The sequence below is a fragment of the Balearica regulorum genome, chromosome 3 (assembly GCF_011004875.1).
Source record: "Balearica regulorum gibbericeps isolate bBalReg1 chromosome 3, bBalReg1.pri, whole genome shotgun sequence".
NCBI classification, from domain to species: domain Eukaryota; kingdom Metazoa; phylum Chordata; class Aves; order Gruiformes; family Gruidae; genus Balearica; species Balearica regulorum.
The window spans coordinates 62,191,604-62,211,438 of NC_046186.1; the positions used below are offsets into that span (position 1 = coordinate 62,191,604).

At 38.9% G+C, this 19,835-nt stretch overlaps 1 protein-coding gene across 2 annotated transcripts in view; it reads right to left on the bottom strand.

The window, feature by feature from the left end:
• MOXD1 (monooxygenase DBH like 1) overlaps window positions 1-19,835 on the bottom strand; it is a 51,871-nt gene that overhangs the window by 8,943 nt on the left and 23,093 nt on the right. Inside the window, exons 5-9 of one of the 2 annotated variants that reach the window (XM_075748108.1) lie at window positions 11,138-11,317; window positions 8,751-8,853; window positions 5,504-5,670; window positions 3,906-4,097; window positions 1,056-1,115 (exon numbers count right to left, since the gene is read on the bottom strand). In XM_075748108.1, coding sequence (XP_075604223.1) covers window positions 1,056-1,115; window positions 3,906-4,097; window positions 5,504-5,670; window positions 8,751-8,853; window positions 11,138-11,317 — 702 coding nt within the window. The remainder of the gene's footprint in view (window positions 1-1,055; window positions 1,116-3,905; window positions 4,098-5,503; window positions 5,671-8,750; window positions 8,854-11,137; window positions 11,318-19,835) is intronic. The other variant, XM_075748109.1, reaches the window with a different exon arrangement.

The window sequence follows — 19,835 nt, forward strand, 5'->3', positions numbered from 1 at the left end:
GGGCACAGCGTGGGCTCCTCTGAGCCTCCCTGGGGGCAGCAGCTGTCCCGGAGGGTCCCTGCCACTGGAAAATCCACCACGTGAGAAAGGTAACTCGAAGAGGCTCACTACACCCAGCTTCCTCCTCCCAGCCTGAAGGGCCTGGCTGGAGCACCTCTCCTGTGAGGACAGGCTGAGAGAGTTGGGGTTGTTCAGCCTGGAGAAAAGGCAGCTCCGGGGAGATCTAATTGCGGCTTTCCAGTACCTGAAGGGGCCTACAGGAAAGATGGAGAGGGACTGTTTATCAGGGAGTGTAGTGACAGGACAAGGGGTAATGGCCTTAAGCTGAAGGAGGGTCGATTTAGATTAGATGTTAGAAAGAAATTCTTTACTGTTAAGAGTGGTGAGGTACTGGAACAGGTTGCCCAGAGAGGTTGTGGATGCCCCATCCCTGGAAGTGTTCAAGGCCAGGTTGGATGGGGCTTTGGGCAACCTGGTCTAGTGGAGGGTGTCCCTGCCCATGGCAGGGGGGTTGGAACTAGATGATCTTTAAGGTCCCTTCCAACCCAAACCATTCTATGATTCTATGTTTCTATGATATGACCTGCATTCTGCCTGGATTCTATGCTAGGCACAAAAGCAAGTGGTCTCATCTTGGTCACAGCACAAGTAAAAATCAATACGTAAGAACTGGCAATAACAACTTGGGGGGAAAATGAATAACAAGTTAATAAAAATAATTCATTAGAATATGCAGAATTTGCATGTTAAGACATGTTATAAAGAAAACACTCCTTATACTACCAAGGTCAGATTTTTAAAGATCTTTTATGAGCTGGCTTGCTTATTTTTATAAACTAGTCATATGAATGCCTTATGCAAGGGATCAGACTATGATCATAATAGTCCTGATGACTTTAAAACCTAAGAATCTATGAAAGGAAAGACAATACACAATTATGTGCACACAGGCATTAGCAAGTAAGTTCACACTTTCTAATAGCATTTTATGAAAAAGCATTTTAGTCCGCACTATTATCTGCATACTTATTTTGATCCATTAGAACTTTTCTTACCCATGTCATGCGAATTCGGTCCACAGTACTGTAGTGACATTCTGTGATTAAATTATCCCCCTGAAACACAAGATTTAGGAAATTCATGGTTCTGAAGTTTATCAACACCAACTTCAGGTAACCACAGATGACAGCAAACACTTAAATAAAGATCAGAGCAGCAGATGTGACTTTTTAATAGAGCAAAGGATTAGGTAATTGGTGTATGCTAAGGCCTTGGCACTTAGCATTCATATTATCCCAGATCCTCAGGGACCCCCCATGGATTTAAATGAAGTCTTATTAAAGGTCTGGTTTGGTTTTTTTTAAATAGCAATGGTGGTGCCCAGTTACAATCCTATTTTCAGGAAAATTATATATGTAGACAATGTATACACATGATTCTTGCTCCAAAACTCATCCAATGCTACTTTATATAGCTTTCCCTAGGCTAATTTACCGAGCCAACTTCAATAGAAATACTTGCCAAATGAGGAAAAGAAGGTTTTCCATATCACAATAATAACTATTTATCTGCCAAGCCTAGGAGTAGAGGAGTGGCAGGCAAAGACTTAACTGCATTGATAGATATGTATGGGAAAGGCTGAATACTTACCTTCTCAAGTACATACAATTAACTTTTTGCTGTCTTGACAAACTGATCTACAGTTAGGTAGTACCTTTATTCCCTGTACCTAATCAACTACAAATCTCAAAATCACCATGATAATCAAGTGGAAATTAAAATACTGAAGAACATAGCCAGATGTCAAAAATCTGGTATTTTTGGGCAAATTCATATCACGAGGATGCCAGAGGTTTATCTGCTTTGGGGCTTTTTTTGGGTTTGGGGTTTTTTTTGTATCCGCATCTTCCCCTATCACCCATTGTATTAAACTTCCCTGAAAAAAATCAGATCACCCTCCAAAGGTTGAGGATTTCTCGCTTCCTGCAGGCTGTCTTGTTGCCAGATCAATGCTAGCACTGACTGCACTCCGGGCTGCTGGAAGAAGGTGCGTGAGCCTCGTGTCGGCCAAATGGAGACCGAAATCTCTGAAGCAGCATGAACTGGCACTGGTCCCAGCAGGAATATGCTGGTTCACACCAGCAAGGTCTCTGGCTCTCATGGCTTACGGACTGGATAACATTCACTAAAAGTGTTCCTTCTGTGAGATTAGATCTTTTGCTTCCAAATTCGGAAGAGAGTGCTAGTATGCAAAGAAAACACATAACCTGGACTCCATGAGCTGAAAGAAGGATACACCCTTGGAAGAGCTGGCAGAAGGAGAGAATAACAAGAACCTCTCTGAAAAATTTTAATATTAATAATTAATTGATTAGACTGTGGTCTGAATTACACCAGAATGATGTATGGAAAGCTGTACTGGTATTTTTGCATAAAATGAAAACAATAAAAGGCATGAAAAAGGCTCACTTGGGAGAAAGAAGTGCTGCTTCTATTCAAGCTGTCTTTTTTAAGTTGCTGATACCATCAAATATCTCTTAGTTTTTCTGCTGTCTACTCCCTTTTGTTCTTGAATTTTAAGAGGCCTTTCTCTATAATCTGCATGGATTTTCCTAAAAACATTACAGGCTTTCTCTGCAAACCTGTCATCTTCTGCCAGCCCTCTTCCTAAACCCTTCAACACTTCTTTCCTGGAGGAGGTAACACCAGTTTGTCTTTGAAGTCCCTGTGGAGTATGAGCAGTTGGACTTCAAAGAGTAAATGCTGCACCTGAACATCCATGATTTGCTGCAGAAATTAAATTAGAAAGTTAGCATTTTAGCTTCTTGCCTTTAAAGGACAAATATCAAAGTATCCCCGTGTGGGAGAAGAGATGTAAGAGAGGAAGGGACTTGAAGAGAAGCCTGGAAGTTTTAACCATGGGGCTCCTAACCATACTTGAAGTTCAGTCATTCCAAAGGTCTTCCTAGCTCTCTTCCCTTACTGGCTTCAATCATAAAAAAAAATATCCAGTTGTTTGTTTGATATTTTGCATCTGACCAGTTCCATCAGGTAACAGGCTTGTTCACATGCACCCAGACAGGCACATCTCCAGCTGCTCTGCTGGTTAGATACGGAGCACCCAGCCTTTGCTGCACTAAACTTTCTGTCCTCAGCCCAAAGCTTCAAAAATAGATGCCAGCTGGAACTAACAAGGGTTGAGTGAATACTTTTTAAATGAGTGACTCAACCAAAAAATATAGACTCTTTTTATGCAATGCCTATGGATAGCTACTGCTTTATAATATAATTGCAGTCGGGATTTTTCTAAAAGACATATTACATGATTCTCACAAGAACAGCAGATATAATTGCATGATTTCTTCTTCCGAAGAGTTTTGTTTACTTGGTGAAACCTCATGTGGAACATGAGCACAGAGCTTTACTCCCAACAGCAAATAAAAATGTGAAACAAACAGAAGACTTGGCTGATTTGTAGGCACATGTTTGCAAGGCTGGATACTTGCTGTGTGCAAAGACTCAGGATGTGCTACTTGGCTCCCGCAGCTCCATAAAGCCACGTGGTGGCATTTCCTTTCTTCAGCTAGCTGGATGCACAGAGATGGTACAAGCAGGCACATGTGTGATTTTATAATCTGCTTTTTCAAACATTTATAACAGCAAAGTTCAAATCATGTAGTTGTGGACGTCAAACGCACCCAAAGAACAGCTTGAATTGATGGACCAAGCCAGTGCTGTAGTGTCTCCTGAGACACTGCAATTTTAATGCATCAGCCACTCTGCAGTAAGTGGAAAAATGAACAAAACATTCAGGAATTCTGTAGCAAAATTAATCCTAAATGGGAGTAAATACTAGGCACACAATCTCTTAAATGCTTTCAGGGAAAGAATTAAGAGTGTCGTACTGGCAAGATGGTTCTTTCTTCTTTCAGATACTGAAACTCCTGGAAGTTGAAGTCAAACTCATCGTCATAAGCAAGCAGCTTCTGCTCCTCGCCGTTGTGGAAGTGGCGCATCCTGATAGCTCTGCCAGCAAGATGAGCATGAAGAAGTACCGCAAACACGTGAATCCCAGAAGGTCTCTCAGCACCTAGCGCCTGGCCAGGGGAAACCAACACTATTAGCGTGCCCAGATGCAACGTAACGTAATGCAATGTACAAACAGAGTGAAAATACATTAATAAATGCATTTTAACATTCCCTCAGTTTACAGCAAAATGCAGTCTGGAGCAAAACCAAGTCTGTATGTGAAATTAAGGTTTTATATACAAAAAAGGCTTGGGTTTTTTTCTGTGATTTTTTTTTTTTAATGAAAACATGTTTTGATTCCTAATGAAAATCAACTGGACTGCCAATAATTCACAATAGGTTAACACTTTCAAGGGTATTATACTAAAACCTGCACATTATTTTACTGCTATTGGCCAATACTGCTGAATATGGATGTTTACTGTGAAAAAGAATTTTTATGCAGTTATGAATGACATTATTATCAATACGGTGCCAAGAGAAGCACTTTAAGAAGCTGCAATTATAATATGCTCTACTTCCCATCTTCAAGTCAACGGTAGTGAAATACTATAAATTTACATCTGAAACTTTTTTCCAAGTCAAAAATATTTTAAAATTAACTTTTCCAAATTGACACAAATCTGACATCACTCCCATTCTAGCTGAGATCTACAGATCTGAACTTTTACTATGTTAATCTTTGTTTCTTATTCAGAGCCCAAACTAGAAACAACCAGTTATGTCAATACCTTTCAAGTACAGCCGTAAGGTCAGAAACCTCACAATAATAGATTACTCAACTGTTTTTAGGCTGAAAAATGCTATAACAATATGCTACATTTAACACCACCAAGAACAAATCTGAATTCCATATCTAATCTGCCCTTCACTCCAAACCACATCATAACAAGCATTGATTCAACCTTTCTCTATAAATGACAAAGTATATGAAAATTTCCCATGATACATTAATCACAGATTTTAGACAAAGTTGTCATTATCTATAGAGATATTTAGATTATCCTAATGATGCCCAGTGTTTAATGAATGCATAATTTTGTACTTTGGGCCATAAACCAAAACCATTTCAGGTCTTTAGTGGTTGGTCTAACAACATCTTTCAGGCTTTCACTTCACTATTAGGATTCTTTTGCACATCCACAGATCTTAATTAGTATCTCTCGACATTTTTTCTGGGCTAGCTATTTATAGCTTTGCCATGGAAAGCAATGTATGCTTATATATTGAACACACAATTAAATAATCACAAGCACTGTGCCATCCAGTATTACTCCTATCAGTAAAGCCACCTGAATACTGAACAACCCAAATACCCAGATCAAAAAGACTCAACATTCTGGAGGGCAGCGCATAGCAGGTGCCTTTGCTCTCATGTCTTTAACTGGTAGCTATCAATCTTCCCAAGAAGCTAAAGAGGCTGTCCAAAACTATTTCTAAGAATGAAAACCAATGGATTCAGGCAGAGACATACCTCTTCCAGACATTCCAGTGTGCAGTGACCCTCTGACACAAATTCAGGCATGCCTGGTGGGATATTGTGGAAGAGGCTGACCCAAAGACCGGCTTCAATAACCCCAGCATCGTATTTCCTTATAACTGGAGTATAAATTAGCCTCAGACCAGAGTTATCTATCAAGCCTGCAACAAAAGAACTCAGTCAGCCATGGCCATAAATCAGTATTTTAAAAAAAAAAATTAAAAAAATCTAATTGCTTCACAGTTTTCAAGGCTTGTCCTAAGTTTTTTTACATGAAAATTGAGGAATCAACCTCAATAACCTGGAAATGAGTCAAACCATATGCAGGAAGTAATAAATAGGGGCAGCCCACAGGAAGGTTGTTAAACATGGTATGTTGGTATCTGTGGTTCTCAGATGTGAATGAAAAATCTGTGCTGCCCATAGCCCCTGTGTCCCTTCCACTAAGCTATCCAACATGGACCTCAGGTAAAACAAGGTAGATCACAGGCAGAGCAAACAATACAAAAAATAATAAGACCTCAAAAGGTGGCATGTATGATTTTCAAATTAAATATTTAAAGCAGAGCTTAAAGTTGTGGGGCTTTTTCTTTAAAATTTTCAAGCTCTGTTCTTGAGAATTTATTCCTTCACCTTGAGCTCCAGCATTAATTATGTATTTTCTTTTTTTTTGGATTGCTTGTCAAGTTACAGCATACCTCAGATGACCAAAGACATCCCTTTTGCAATCTTCCCAATTAAGAGAGCATCAACTAATCATATGAAAATTGACTTCCTAAATCCCAGACTTGAAGATAATACCAGCACCTTGAGTGAAGTAGACAAAAAAACTACATAGGATTTTAATGCTGCCCTCACTCAGTGACTCTTTATTTCTAAAAGTAGTTTAAGGAACCAAAGTCTGACATAAAAATGTTGTGGTTTTTAAGAGTCAAAATTATATGAATCTGTTTCATTCATCCAAACATTTAGCCATAGGCATTTGCTTGTGTATCTACTCAGAATGTATGTTGCCTCTATCATCTAAATGCTTATAATTATTTATCTTGTATTACTCATTTTTATTAGGAAAGGTATAAGCTAAAAACAAAGATTAATTTGTGTTGCACAAGCCCTACATTCTGTAAGCTCATCACTTACCTTCTTTGTTGTCCCTTTTCAAATTTCGATTTTGAAAATTAAAAATGCAAAAAACCTACCGAGTATCTCAGAGAAGGTAAGAGACTTTCTAATGACCTATATTCATTTTCTAAAAAACATAACAGACATAGCAGTGCCTGAAACCAAATTTTACATCAACATAAAATTAGCAGGCTATTTTAAGATAGGCAAATGACAGAGGGGCAGAGCAGGGACTAAGGTACCCAGTCACTAAAATACCTAAGAGAGAATAGTATATAATTATTAAGGAACAAAGGATATGAACTATGCATAGCCAATTAAAAGTGGTAATCAACTGTGAGACATTCTGCAATATACAAATCATGACATTTCAGGTGATATATACCGTCCCACAACATCCCAATTTTCATGTGTTTGGAAATCCATGCTCATTCCCTTTCTGAAGCTATTTGTACAATTTCATCAACTTGAATTTTTCCTTTGTGGTATTTCCCCTCCAAGCTTGTTGCTAACATCTAAATGCCGGAATTTTTTACGATATGTAAGAGGTTTTGATAAACAATCTCAAAAGAGGCCACCTTTCCGATTAAAAGTGAATGTTAAGGATTTCATAAACAGAAACATTCAAAACCAGCAAAGTTAGGAGCAGTTCAAACATTTTTGAGTCTAACTGGGAGCCAGTGCTGACTACCAGTCTGAGTCACTTTTAGAAAACATTAGCCCAGATCACAAGGTGAGGCTGACAATGCAGCCTTTAACTGCGAGACCCAAGCTGGGAAAATGCAGATCCCAAAACAGGAAAACGAAGGTGACCCAGTGGCAGGCTGGGTGCTGTGTCAGGAGGACTCGTGTGCCCCCACCCAAAGCAGTGCGAGCACCCAGGTCTACTCCCTCCCACTCCTGGCATGATCTTATACCGTCTATTTTGTCAGGGAGGAGAGAAACATGACCTGGATTACAGACACACTATGCTGTCTGAATTTTCCCAGGTCTTTGGCAAGACCCTGTGTTCACCTGGGACTGTCCCACCAAGGCAATATTGTCCCTGTTGCTTAAAAAGGAAATGAAACATTATTGATTCCCAGTTTTTGCATGTGCCACTTGAACAACAGTATCATACAGCACAGTCATTTAAAATAAAATAGTGAATTTGGGGACATGACCAATTTGAAAACAGTTTTTCTGCACGTGACTTCTCAGGCTTTCAGGTAATATTTGATGGAAAAGTATGCAACATCAAGGATGCAAAGGAAGTTTAGTGTATCCCACAGAAACGTGCGTGCTGAAGAGCTCATCATTAAACAAAACAAGTTTGACATAGTTCATCCAGAAAACAAAAAGAGGGGGAATAACAGTAAGACAGAACACCATAACCCACACAGAGGATTTTATTTAAACACACGGGGGTTTAAAGAAAGACCAGTACACTGTGCTGCACTGGATTTTACTCAGTTCATACATAGCAATCATCAGAATATTCTCAGGTACAGTGGCTCAATAAACTTTTGCTTAAGAACAAAAAAGTATCTTTCCAAAAGTCAGCTTCAAAGTTCCCCAGATTTTCTGGGGCTCCTTGGTTTCTTCCTTTTGCTTCTTCTAAATAAATGAATTTTAGAAAGAAGATTAAAAAAACACCATTATAAATGAAAAACTTTTAAGATAAACTGCTTTTACCCAGTGAACAGTCTAGCAACCTGTGTCTATACTTCACCTTCAGAAACTGCCCACAGTTCAGGGTTTAAAAAAAATGCCCCAAAAAATTAATAAAAGGCTCGTTCCCTGTGTTACTGTCTCACAGTCTGGGTGCTGTGCTGCTCTCTCTCAGTCTGACTGGATTTCCCAGCAAAAGGAAAGGAGAGAGAGATAACATGAAAAATGTAGTGATAAAAGGAGATACATTCACCTGGTCCACAATTCTTTGTATACCTGAATCTCCCACTGACTTCAGGTTAAACTTTTGAGTGCAGTGAGAAAAACACTGGGAACCAGGAACTAATGAGCAGGGAAAAATAAACCTCAGCTTTGTATTTGCTCTGCTGGCCATGCAATACAATGGGAAGCACTTGTGTCTAGTACATTTTCCAATCTTGCATGTTTTAAAGAGTGTGAGGGTACAAACCTTCTGTGTATGATGGGTTGTCATAATGCACTTCCATAAGAACGAACTGAGGGTCAGCTGCTGTGCCAATGGATAAGCCAACGTGAGGAGGGTAGGTGAAGCCCTGGAAATCAACACATGCATACAAAGTTGAAGTATTTTTGCCATGGTTAAGGTTACTTTCTTTTTAGAAATACATAATCTTTTTCCCAATGATACAATCATATTAATGATAAAATTTACATAGGTAACAACTTTTAAAACTTTCTGAACATGGCATTGTGACATAATATATTTATTATATACTCAATGCACTAAATATGTCAATATAAAATAGTAGATCCTATGCTTGATAGAGGATAAAGCCCTGAGCAAAGTAGTCTAACCTCACCTCTGACCCTGCTTTGAGTTGCAGGCTGGACTAGAGACTTCCTGAGTCCCTTCCAACCTGCATTATCCTGTGATCTTACGATTATTTATCCCGTACTTATTGTTTGAGCGGAAAATTCCATTTTAAATGTATAAACATTGCATCATCAATGTAACCCTGACAATAAAACCCTTATGAAAAAGTGAATCTAAAAGCAGTAATTTCCAGGGAATACTGAGGTTGTACATCATTAGATTGTTTTTCCTGCACAAATCACTGCATTCTAAGTAAAATGATTTTACAATAAAGATGATCTTCATGGCTACATTTATATTAGCAAGCCATGTAGTGCAAAAGAAATAGATCTGTACAGTGCAACAGCCTGTGCTGGACCCACTGTCCCCAAATGATGCTCCTTTGGACAAGCTCTGCTCAGACCCCGTGCACTGAACCCCATTTATTGCTGGGAGGTGCTGGGTTCACCCCTGCACATTCAGTTTAACTTTATCTCAAAGAGGGCTGTACAAGTTCTCAAACCACTCATGATGATAAACAGAGCTTGGTAAGTGGGGCTAACCAGGAGATTTACCTCCAAAGCTCACTCCTGAAATATCAGTATCTTCTAAGTGAATTCATTTACCAAATTCCCTTTTATAGGAATTAATCTGCATCATTTTATAGTATATAGCTAATATTTTAATACACAATTTGAGATTCTAACTTTCTGAAATGTGCAATTTGAGATCCCAACTTTCTTATGTTTGATGGACATTAATGAATCAATCATAGTATACAGTAATTATATATTAATAAATATTATATAGTAATAAGTATTATAATCTCCATTCTACATAAGGGTAAACTGAAGTGAGTGAAGTGAGTACTCCAGTAAACCTGAATATACCCCAGGTCTGCCAGATTCTTCTCTACAGATCTTTAACAATGGAATCATCCTTGCAAAAGCCTCCATAGTGCTTGTCAAATTATAACTTATTTATGTGAGTTTTTTATTCACTTACTTAGATTAAGACAGTTGAAAGTACAAATACTAGGTCAGAGCATAGCTGATGGCGAAAATGCACAAAGCATACCTCAGGGATAATGCTCATAGTGGATTAAACTTCTTTTGATGTGTTCTTGTGGCTTCCTCGCACTGCAGCACTCGAAGACGGTTTTGGACTGCAGGCTGGCAAACGAAGGCTCCAGAAACTATCCTGACCCCAGTCCTTCTCTGTGGCCACACCATCATTTATGTGGGCACACAGTGAATCAAGGGGGTAAAGAAAGGGTGGGATTCTTTTGGCAGCAATGCTGCCTTGTATCAGCTCAAAGCATTAACTGCAGCCTAAATTAACATATGAAATAAGCCTAAAACACAGCCTGGGGTCAACATGGCATCAGAGACTGTTTTCTGTAGATATGCCCCATTGCCATGAGCAAAGTGGTTCTTGTGCTGTCTCTGCACTGACACAGGATCACTCCTACACTGAAATGATGTCTCTTTGGGCTGGGCAGGAAACTTCAGAACAATATGCCTGAACGGGGCAACACTATAACCAGGTCCTGGTGAGGCACAAAATGAATTAAATCCATGTCTAACTTCATTTGGAAAATGTTGCCTCCATGTCTTTTACGCAGTCACTACAGAGACTAGCTTTTCTTTCTGTCATTCTCCACAGGTAAGAGATATTGGTCATTGCTGGAGGCAGTGTATTCCCATATCAGATGGGCCAAGCTGATATGGCTACAGACTTCCATGCTCCCAAGTCATCTTTCTTCCCCTAAGGCATCAACTCTCTTTATACTATTTTCATTACTTTCAGCTTGTCACTCAGGATATTAATTTCATTGCATCTCATACTTAAGAGGCCAAGAAGAAGTCGAGAACTTACTGGTGAGGCATTTAGTGATTGCGATTGTGTACCCTTAAAAACAGACATATTAAGTAATCGCTAACATACTAGGAAGAAGCTTCATTATGATACACACCCTCCTAAAGTCCCATTGATGAACCATGCTAGACAGACATTCATCCTACCTCTCCTCCAATGGCCCAAGCAAAAATGACCGTCTCGCATGTAAGAAAAGAGTCTGGCATGTTGGGGTGGTAGCACTCATGCCCGTAGTCCAGCACGCTGTCATTCAAATTGCTGCTGCACTGGTAGAGCAGGATATGGTGCACCAGGTTCTCGTGGCCTTTCTGGATCAATGGCTCAACCTGCCAATGTTAAAATGAAAAAGGAAAAGAAAGAAAGAAAATACATCTCAAATGTGACTATTTCAATCCAAGTATGCAGACTGAACTAAAAATTATATGGTGCCTTTATTTTAAAAGAGAAGACTTGATGTTAGGTTTATATGTTACTTCGGCACTCTGCAACCCCAAACATTAAAAACATCATTGCCAAAGTGCATCAATGGGGGACAGGAAGAAAATTTTGTGTCTTGATGAAACCTCTGTTGCCATCTGTCTTCTCCTCCCATTTCTCACTCCAGTCTTGCATTGTCACTTGTCTTTCTCCCTGCCCAATCTTGTTTAGCCACAGTCCAGCATGAAGGGGATATAAACCAGCTAAAACCAGCCTGGTATCTGAACTACTCAGAACTTTTCATCCTTGCTTCTGCCTCTTTTGTGCTATTTCAGACTGGAGCTGCCCATAGATTCTGTACATGTAGCGTGAGCCTGGAGGTATACCCCACATTCCTCAGCAGCTCAAGACAGACTGTCAAATTTTTTTGACATCTACAAGAAATTAGAATTATTTTACAATCTGCTTAGTTGTAAAGATTTTATTAACATGAAGTCAGGTGGTCCAGCCTGTTTATGGCAGTGATGAGCTGGAAGGCTCTCAGGGGTGCCTGGGTGCCCCCAGTATAATTTGACCACTGAACTTCAGGGTAGGCTGAAATTATTTCATTCCCATATAACAGTGTTCACTCCCTATTTGGATGGATGATGTTAAACCATCTCTGTCAGAGATGACATCCCCGGGGCAAAGATGAAAGCTTCTGAAAAAAATTATTTTTTATCATATTCCACAAAATATCAGCATATAGAAAACAATATTAAAATGAAAGGAGTTTTCCCCTTGCTTTTGCTTTCAAAGATTGCATCCTGTTCTATCATATCTACCTTCAAGTTGAATAAGATAAACACTAATGTTTTCACAAGAAAAGTAAAGCTTTGGCAACACAACTCTTATGATGTAGTGTACCATGCAGTATTGCCTTTTAATATTAGGAAAGAGAAGGTATTTTAAACAGGCAAAAAATGTATACACATCCTAGCTTTGCATCCATTTGTTTTGCAAGCACATGAACCCCAGCTACCAGAGGAGCAGAACAGGGTAAGCAAGTACAGTTTATTACATTATTAAAATATTGTCAGCACAATTTTGTTATCAGGAAGGTACCTCTCTGCTCTTTCTTCAAACCACTAAACCAGTTACAAAGGGGGAAGGGCAGGAAGAAGCAACTACAGCCTGTGCGTATCAAGACCACCATCATTGATATGAATCTGCAAAATACCATTGAAGCTGGGCTCCTGGGGAGTCCAGCTGCTGCTGAGTACCTGCATGTCTGTCCAAGAAGTGCACAACCCCAAACCACCCACTTCACTGCACCTAGAAGTCAATGGAAGGATGCCAATTTACACGGATGCACCGAAGTTTTGTTCTGATGGCAAGACTGAAATACTTCACAAGAGATCTTCTGTACTGTTCTGAGTAATCCCTATTTCAGTTAGCGTTACCATTATCATGAATTACTGTACTATGGAAGTAAAAGGTACTTTTGAAGGAGGTAAGAGTCAGTTTTCCCATCAGATAAAAATTTATTCCCAAATTTATCAGACTGACAAAGATTCAGAAATCCATTTCAGCTTGATGTTGTTTCTTCCCTTTGCTCTGTCATATACCCGCATATGTATCCAAATACTGCAGAATGAAAACACACTCATATCTTGGCAGCTTATACATTAAATAGCAATATATATCTCAAGAATTCAGAAGCTCTACATAATGTATAGGTTAGTCAGGGAAATGGTTATGGGAATATTATCCCTGTATCTATCAAGAAAAAAAAGAGTATTTTTGTCCCAACATGTGATAGTTCTGCCTGCTGCTACAAGATCCCAGGACCTGCTGTGCTTACAGTCACTACTTCAAAACCAACTTCCCCTCAAAACAATGGGACATCCACAAAATTAGAAACTCACATCCTGTCATCGCTTTCTTAGTATTGGTTACCTAAACAATAATAGCACTTCAAAAAGTAGGTTTGTTCAGCTTGCTTTACTGAAGAAAAGAAAAAAACCTCAAACCCTTAAGCATCTTTCCGATGCATCTTGTAGGAGAATTTATATTCTTCAGATGCACAAATAAATAATGAAAAGCAGCAGTAAAGTTACACTTTTTTACACATTTTTATCACAACTCAGTTAAAGAGGTGCCACCTTTCTCTCTCCCCTTTTAAACAAATTGGGGGGGGGGGGGAGGAAGAAACTATTAGGAGTGGTCAAAAATCTGTTAACAAAAATCCTAGGAAAATCTCATGAATCACAAATTATTCTTTTCCCAGAAACGTATGGAAATATTTTAATGGCCAGCTCCCTAAGGATCACAGCATCATTTCTGACTCAAACGAGAGAAGGAAGAGGAGCAGACCCCCTAGACATGTTTGGTTCTCTTCCTCTGATCCAATGAATAGCAAAGTGTATTTATTTACTAGAATAACTTCAGCAGAAAAGAAAATTAAGAAATATAATTTAATTCTCTATTACAGTGATTATCTGGAGCTGGGATTTGAACATGCCATTCTACATCCCAGGTGAGTGCTGCCCTAGTTACTCAGTCATTTGTTATTTTAGCCTATAGAGTCAGTCAGTTGTTTAGGCTGCCTCCCTCTTCCTCCCTCACCTTCCACAAACAGCCTCTGTACAGCTTAGTTTGCTCCAAGCTGAACAGAAATTCCCAAACCTCATTTTTTTTTCCAAATAAGCAAAATTCTTGTCTTCTGGCCAGCCTTGCAAACAACGATGAACAATGACCGAGTTCTTCAAACATGGGGCCAAATTCAGCAAATCATTAATACAATTAAATGTGCACATAAGTAGTCCCAGGTGTAAAATTGGTTGCTAGAGCAGGTATCTACAATTAAATAACTAGATCAGGGTGGCCTGGTTTCCAGAGTACTTGCAGCCCCAATGAATGATAACACAATTTGAAAAGGCTCATCTCCTACAAGGTTATTCCCACTTTAAGAGCTCTTTATCAGCCTCGATCCCTAACTGTAGGCATGCAGTTTTAAAACATGGACTGTTTAATGCACACATGCAATGTTTCCAGTTATTTGAATTTTTTAAGCATAAAGTTTTTGGTTCTTTGATAGTCTTTAATCCCCAAATCATACAACTGAAAGCTAAGCTCTACTTTTGCAGGTCTCCAGTCACAATAATAGTGGACCAAGCCTGAAAAGTCACCATGACTGTCTTGGTAATTTGTCTTGGGAAATAGTGCAACTTTTAGAATACTTATGAAAAGATAATAATTTACAGTGGTAAATTAGGACAAAGGAGTGAAATACAGAAAAAATGAGATAAAAGTAGGCATAGTACATAGTAGTCAGTAAACTCTGCAGATTTAAGTGAACAATTCTTTTTTTATTTGGATTCTTATTTCTACATAGCCTTGTTGACTCTGTTCTTGTAGTGTAAGGGGACTCTTGAATGACACTTTCAGCCACCGATAACTTGAGTAATTTAGATGAGTTGCAGTGAAAATGGCAAACCGCCTTTCACTTTCAATAATTATGAGGAAACCTGTGACTTCGAAACACAGTTCCTTCCTCTTTCCTTGCGAATCCCTACTCACCTCTTGTTAGCCAAGGGAGTCAAGAAAGAGGTTGAAAGGAAACTGAAAGGGAATATGCATATAACTACCTATTTTCCCCATTTTATCTCATTCTTTGAGGCTCGTTTGTGGTGCTTTCACTGTTGCTGACATGCAAGGAAGACCCAGCTGTCAGGGTTGATCTCTTTGCCATGTTGTGAATAAGCCTGCAGAGACACTGCACCACCGGGGCACCTTGGTGACTTCTTCCCCTGCAGGCAAAGTGCATTTTCTGCTTGACATTTCTGAACTGCCAGAGGCTCAGATAACAAAAGCTCTATACCCACCCTACATCAAAATGCCGAAAGCATTTTGGACTGCAAAAAATAAGCGTGTGCAACAAGACAACATCTCCCCTGCTTTTCATGAGACCCACAGAAAGAAGATGCTGTTAATTATTCATGATGACTTACTTTTTGCATCCTCTCTACCTTACTTGAAAGCTTGGGCGAAAGATCTTTCTAACTGAGCACACTGATATATATGAACCTACTGGATTCCCACTAACAGAGATAAAAAAAATAATAGAAGTACTATAATCCACCACCACATCACATCAGGGTTTCCGAAGATGGAAGTATTTAAAATACACCACATTTCCAATGTAAAGTGAAGACACTGGTTTCTGCAACCAAAAGTATGGATTACGGTTATGGTGTTGGATTAGCATGACCTGTACTCAAGGCAGGTTGGGAGGTTTAACAGAGCTCCTTTCATTATACTGTATGTCTTAGCTCTTCTCAAAATAATGAATTTCAAAGAATATAACAAACAAATTTTCAATTTATTATTGAGTTAGTTAATACAGATAAGACCTGAGCTTTTCACCAGTTAATTTAAGAGAAGCCCTATTCTAGTCAACAGGCTGACATCACATGAACAAAGAAAATGTTTGTATCTGCCAATGCCGGGTTGCTCAGCTTTAATTTTTTTCCTCTCTTCTGTATTTCCTATTATTCCTTTACCCACTGCACAAACTGAACACACCACATGTCTTTGTTTCTTAAAAAAACAAGCTAAAATTGTAACGTAACAGAGCCTTGCATCTCAAGCTGCTGATAAGCAGGGTTAAGATACTAATGTTCGATGTATTAAACAGGATGAAAAAGCAAACAGTTCAAATGGTCCAAGAAGTTAGATTCCCTACAAGGGAAAAATATCTCCAGAAACCTGGAAGTCTTTCTAGCTTATTCCTGTTTTTCTGCCTTTTTATTTGTTTTGCTTTCTTTGATGTTAACAGCTGTGGTTTGTTTTTCATGCTTGCTTGTGCGAATGATGAAAGTTATTAAACTATATCCATAGTCTCCCCATAGTGTCCCTGTTAGAAAATATAGCCCACCGAACTTCAGAAAACAACATGTTGAATTTATTTTTATATATGAAAATGGCAACAGGGTTTTTTTTATCTTGTAGCAGTGATGCTTCTACTGAAATGTCACTGAAAAATATGACTTTATTTTTTCCTGCTCAAAAGGTAGCTTCAACTTAATCTTACATTTTAAAGACGCTATGGGATGGTATATTGCCATATAAATGACTCTGAATAAGGCCATAGCCTTACACAACATCTTCCCTATGTAGTCAGCACTCACACAGGGAAAAAACATTATTCTATAATCTCAAAATTATAGGAAAAATTTGACACACAATTCTGTCCTGGCACTGCTGCATCTAAAAGAGCTTCTAGCCTGTGGTTGGTTACTTTATTTATATGAGTTTCCCATGTCCCTGATCAACTCAGACCAAAAAAGTGATGGTTGTAAAACTGTCTGAGTTTACTTGATAGAATTTTTGAAGAAGACCAAGTTATAGGGTCTCTGTTTTCTATACTCATCCCGGGGAAGAACTATTTTACCTTCTTACTGATTACTCTGATCTTTGTACTCCTTTCACAAAGGTGTACCATGTACACATATTGACATATTTCACAGAATCGCAGAATAGCTAAGGTTGGAAGGGACCTCTGGAGATCATCTAGTACAACCTCCTGCTCAAAGCAGGGTAACCTAACCTAAGAAGTTAACCTAGAAAAGGTAAGTCTAACCTAGAAAAGTTCTTCAAAGATATGATGTCTTCTTATTAGGATTCATCAAGATTTTTTTCTGATTTTTCTTTTGCTTTTCAAAAGTATAGCTGTGGAATGAACAAATATTTATTTAAAACATCTCTTTTAAGGTTTTAGATTCTTCTTCAGAAAAGCAAATACTTAGAATATTTGGCTTAATAAAGTTGGGTCTTTTTCAGCAAAAAACTCCATGTATTCCAGAAAAAAAATAATCAGTAATAATATGGTTTTATTTTTACATAAATGTTTTGAAAGGAAAATGCTAGTTGCTTTCTGCCTAACATTTCTTCTTGCATACGACCCAGAGGTGTGCTGAGCAAAAACGCAAGAGCTGGAAATATGCCTCTGAGCTGGGGTAGATGTTTAAGTCCATGACTCCAGGGCAGACCAGGATTTTAACCCTAACAGCCTAACAGCTATCTCACGTCAGGAGAAAAGCCTGCCGAGGCCAGAGTCACGTCTGGGACACTAATCCACTGCAGACTTTCAGCCCGGAATTCAGGCATCCTGGGGTCAGGCAGGGACCACCCTCCCAGCGCCCCCACCCCGTCTGTCAGAAAGCATTAAATCAATGCCACAGAATAGCCGGGGCTGAAAGAGATACCTCCAATGCTCAACCGGCTGCAGCCGAGCATGGACTAGCTGCCGTAATCGCTCCTAAGATCAGCCCTATCCATGGCACATACACGGCTAAGTGCCCATTCCTGGTTTTCCTACTGTACAATCCAGATCCCAAATTCAGTCTTCATTACTACCAAAGCCCTTTAAATTGCTCTCTGTCCCAAGTGCTTCTGATTTTATACTGTGCTGCCTACTTAGAAAGGTATATATTTTGGTGAGCGAATTGCAGGAGGCTGAGCAAAAAGCCACTGCTTCTGGTTCACTGACAGTCATCTATGTACAACAGGGAGCATTACTGCTTAACACAAAAAAGTTCATCCAAATTATTTTCATACACATTTTTCACATCTTTCAGTTGGACGAAAGTATAACCTGTGTAGTTAGTGACATATCTTGCTTCTCATATTTTAATACAAAAGAGATGGAGATGAGAAAAAGGTCCAGGCAACAGCAACCATCCCCACCCCCAACCGCATAACGTGATTAGGTAAGGTTTCCTTGGAGGATGGAAATTTTCCAGACCAAAAATAGAGGTTCCATACAACTTAAGGCATTTAAATTTGCATGATTCGTCCTTAATATGTGTGGAGGGTTTTTTCCCAAAGGAACATTCAAATGCAGGACATAATACCAGGTTGAAATAACAGTGCTGAGTTGTATATTTATTTATTTAAACTCACATGCCAACAATATAGCTTAACTTGTATACTTTAAAATGCAGAACGAAAATTCTAACATCACCGTGGAGAAAATGGCCTTACCACATGAATGGAAAACCTTATTCAAAAGTACAGATATTTCCTGTTCTTAGTGTAAAGAAGAAAGGATTTGTTTACTCAGTGACTGCATTGTTGAAGGCTCTTATTAAAGTTTTATTAGTATACCACATTAAGAAGTAATTAACACACCTCCATTTTAAGCTGCAGAATTTTTATTGGAAAAGAATACCTACTTTCAGGTAAATTACTGTTGCTGTGCTGTTAGCTTGGAGAGGAGGCTGTACCTCTAAATTCACACAAATCCTTTCGTTCCCACATACTACTGCTAATGATTACACTGTACGTTCAGAATTCCTATAGGTCAGTGTGCAGAACAACTTAAATATTTTAATTAGGAAAGAGGAATCAAACACAACAATAACCAATAAAACCAAACATTTTAGAATGGGAACTGGAGATGGGTTTAGGGCTTCTTGTTCTCTCTGGCATCAAGTCCATTTCTAAGTTCTTATTCCTAATTAATTGCCTGGAACTCTGCCATTCATAAAGAGTTTCAGACTTTAAAGGCATGCAGTAATTTAGACTAAATCCAAAAGAAGTATACCTCAAAGAACTATTCATAAAACATTATTTCTGCCTGAGGTATGTCTGAAGATTTGCGATAAGGCATTTACTAACAGTTAAAAAGTATAACCCCGAGGAGCAATCTGGTAAAGAGCTCAGGTCAAGAAAAAACTTGTTTCATTCTGTTACGCTTCCTGGCAATACGCTCATTGCACTCCTGAGCAGCAGACACACCGGCAGAGTGGTTGTGGTATTCGGTACGGCCGTAGACTCCCAGCATAGTTGAGACACACCAAGCAGAATTAATCGGCAATTAATCAGCAACATCATTACTTTCTTGTGAAAACAATATAATAATAAAGTAATATGTAACCAAATATGTTTCAGATCTAAAGCCAAAATGGGTAGTCTATATATGTTCAACAAGAACATACAATTTGAACAGTAAAAATAAAGTCAACCAAGGTACGTACTTCTTTTATTTTCATGAAATCACCATTCATGCACAGTGATGTCTATCTATTTCTTTGAGATGGCAATGGAAGAGGTTTTAATTCTATTGTACAACTGCAAAACGTTCCCTTCAATCGTGTAGCTTAATAACATTATACTTTTTATCCTCCTGCTTGGGAGTGAACGTGCAGCTTTGCCTGAAGACAGAGCGCGTGAGAATCTACAGTGTGTCCGTTTCTTGTTTTACACATACTGGGGTATTCTGTTAGGAAATGTGTTTTCTGACAAGGAAATGCTGACTTTTGTGATGGACTACCAAAAGAGAACACACACGAGAAAGACCTTAGGCATTCAGATACAGGAATACTTCTACAGGAGACACCAACCTGGACGCTCTGGCACCTAAAGTTTGCTGAGGGGAAAGCA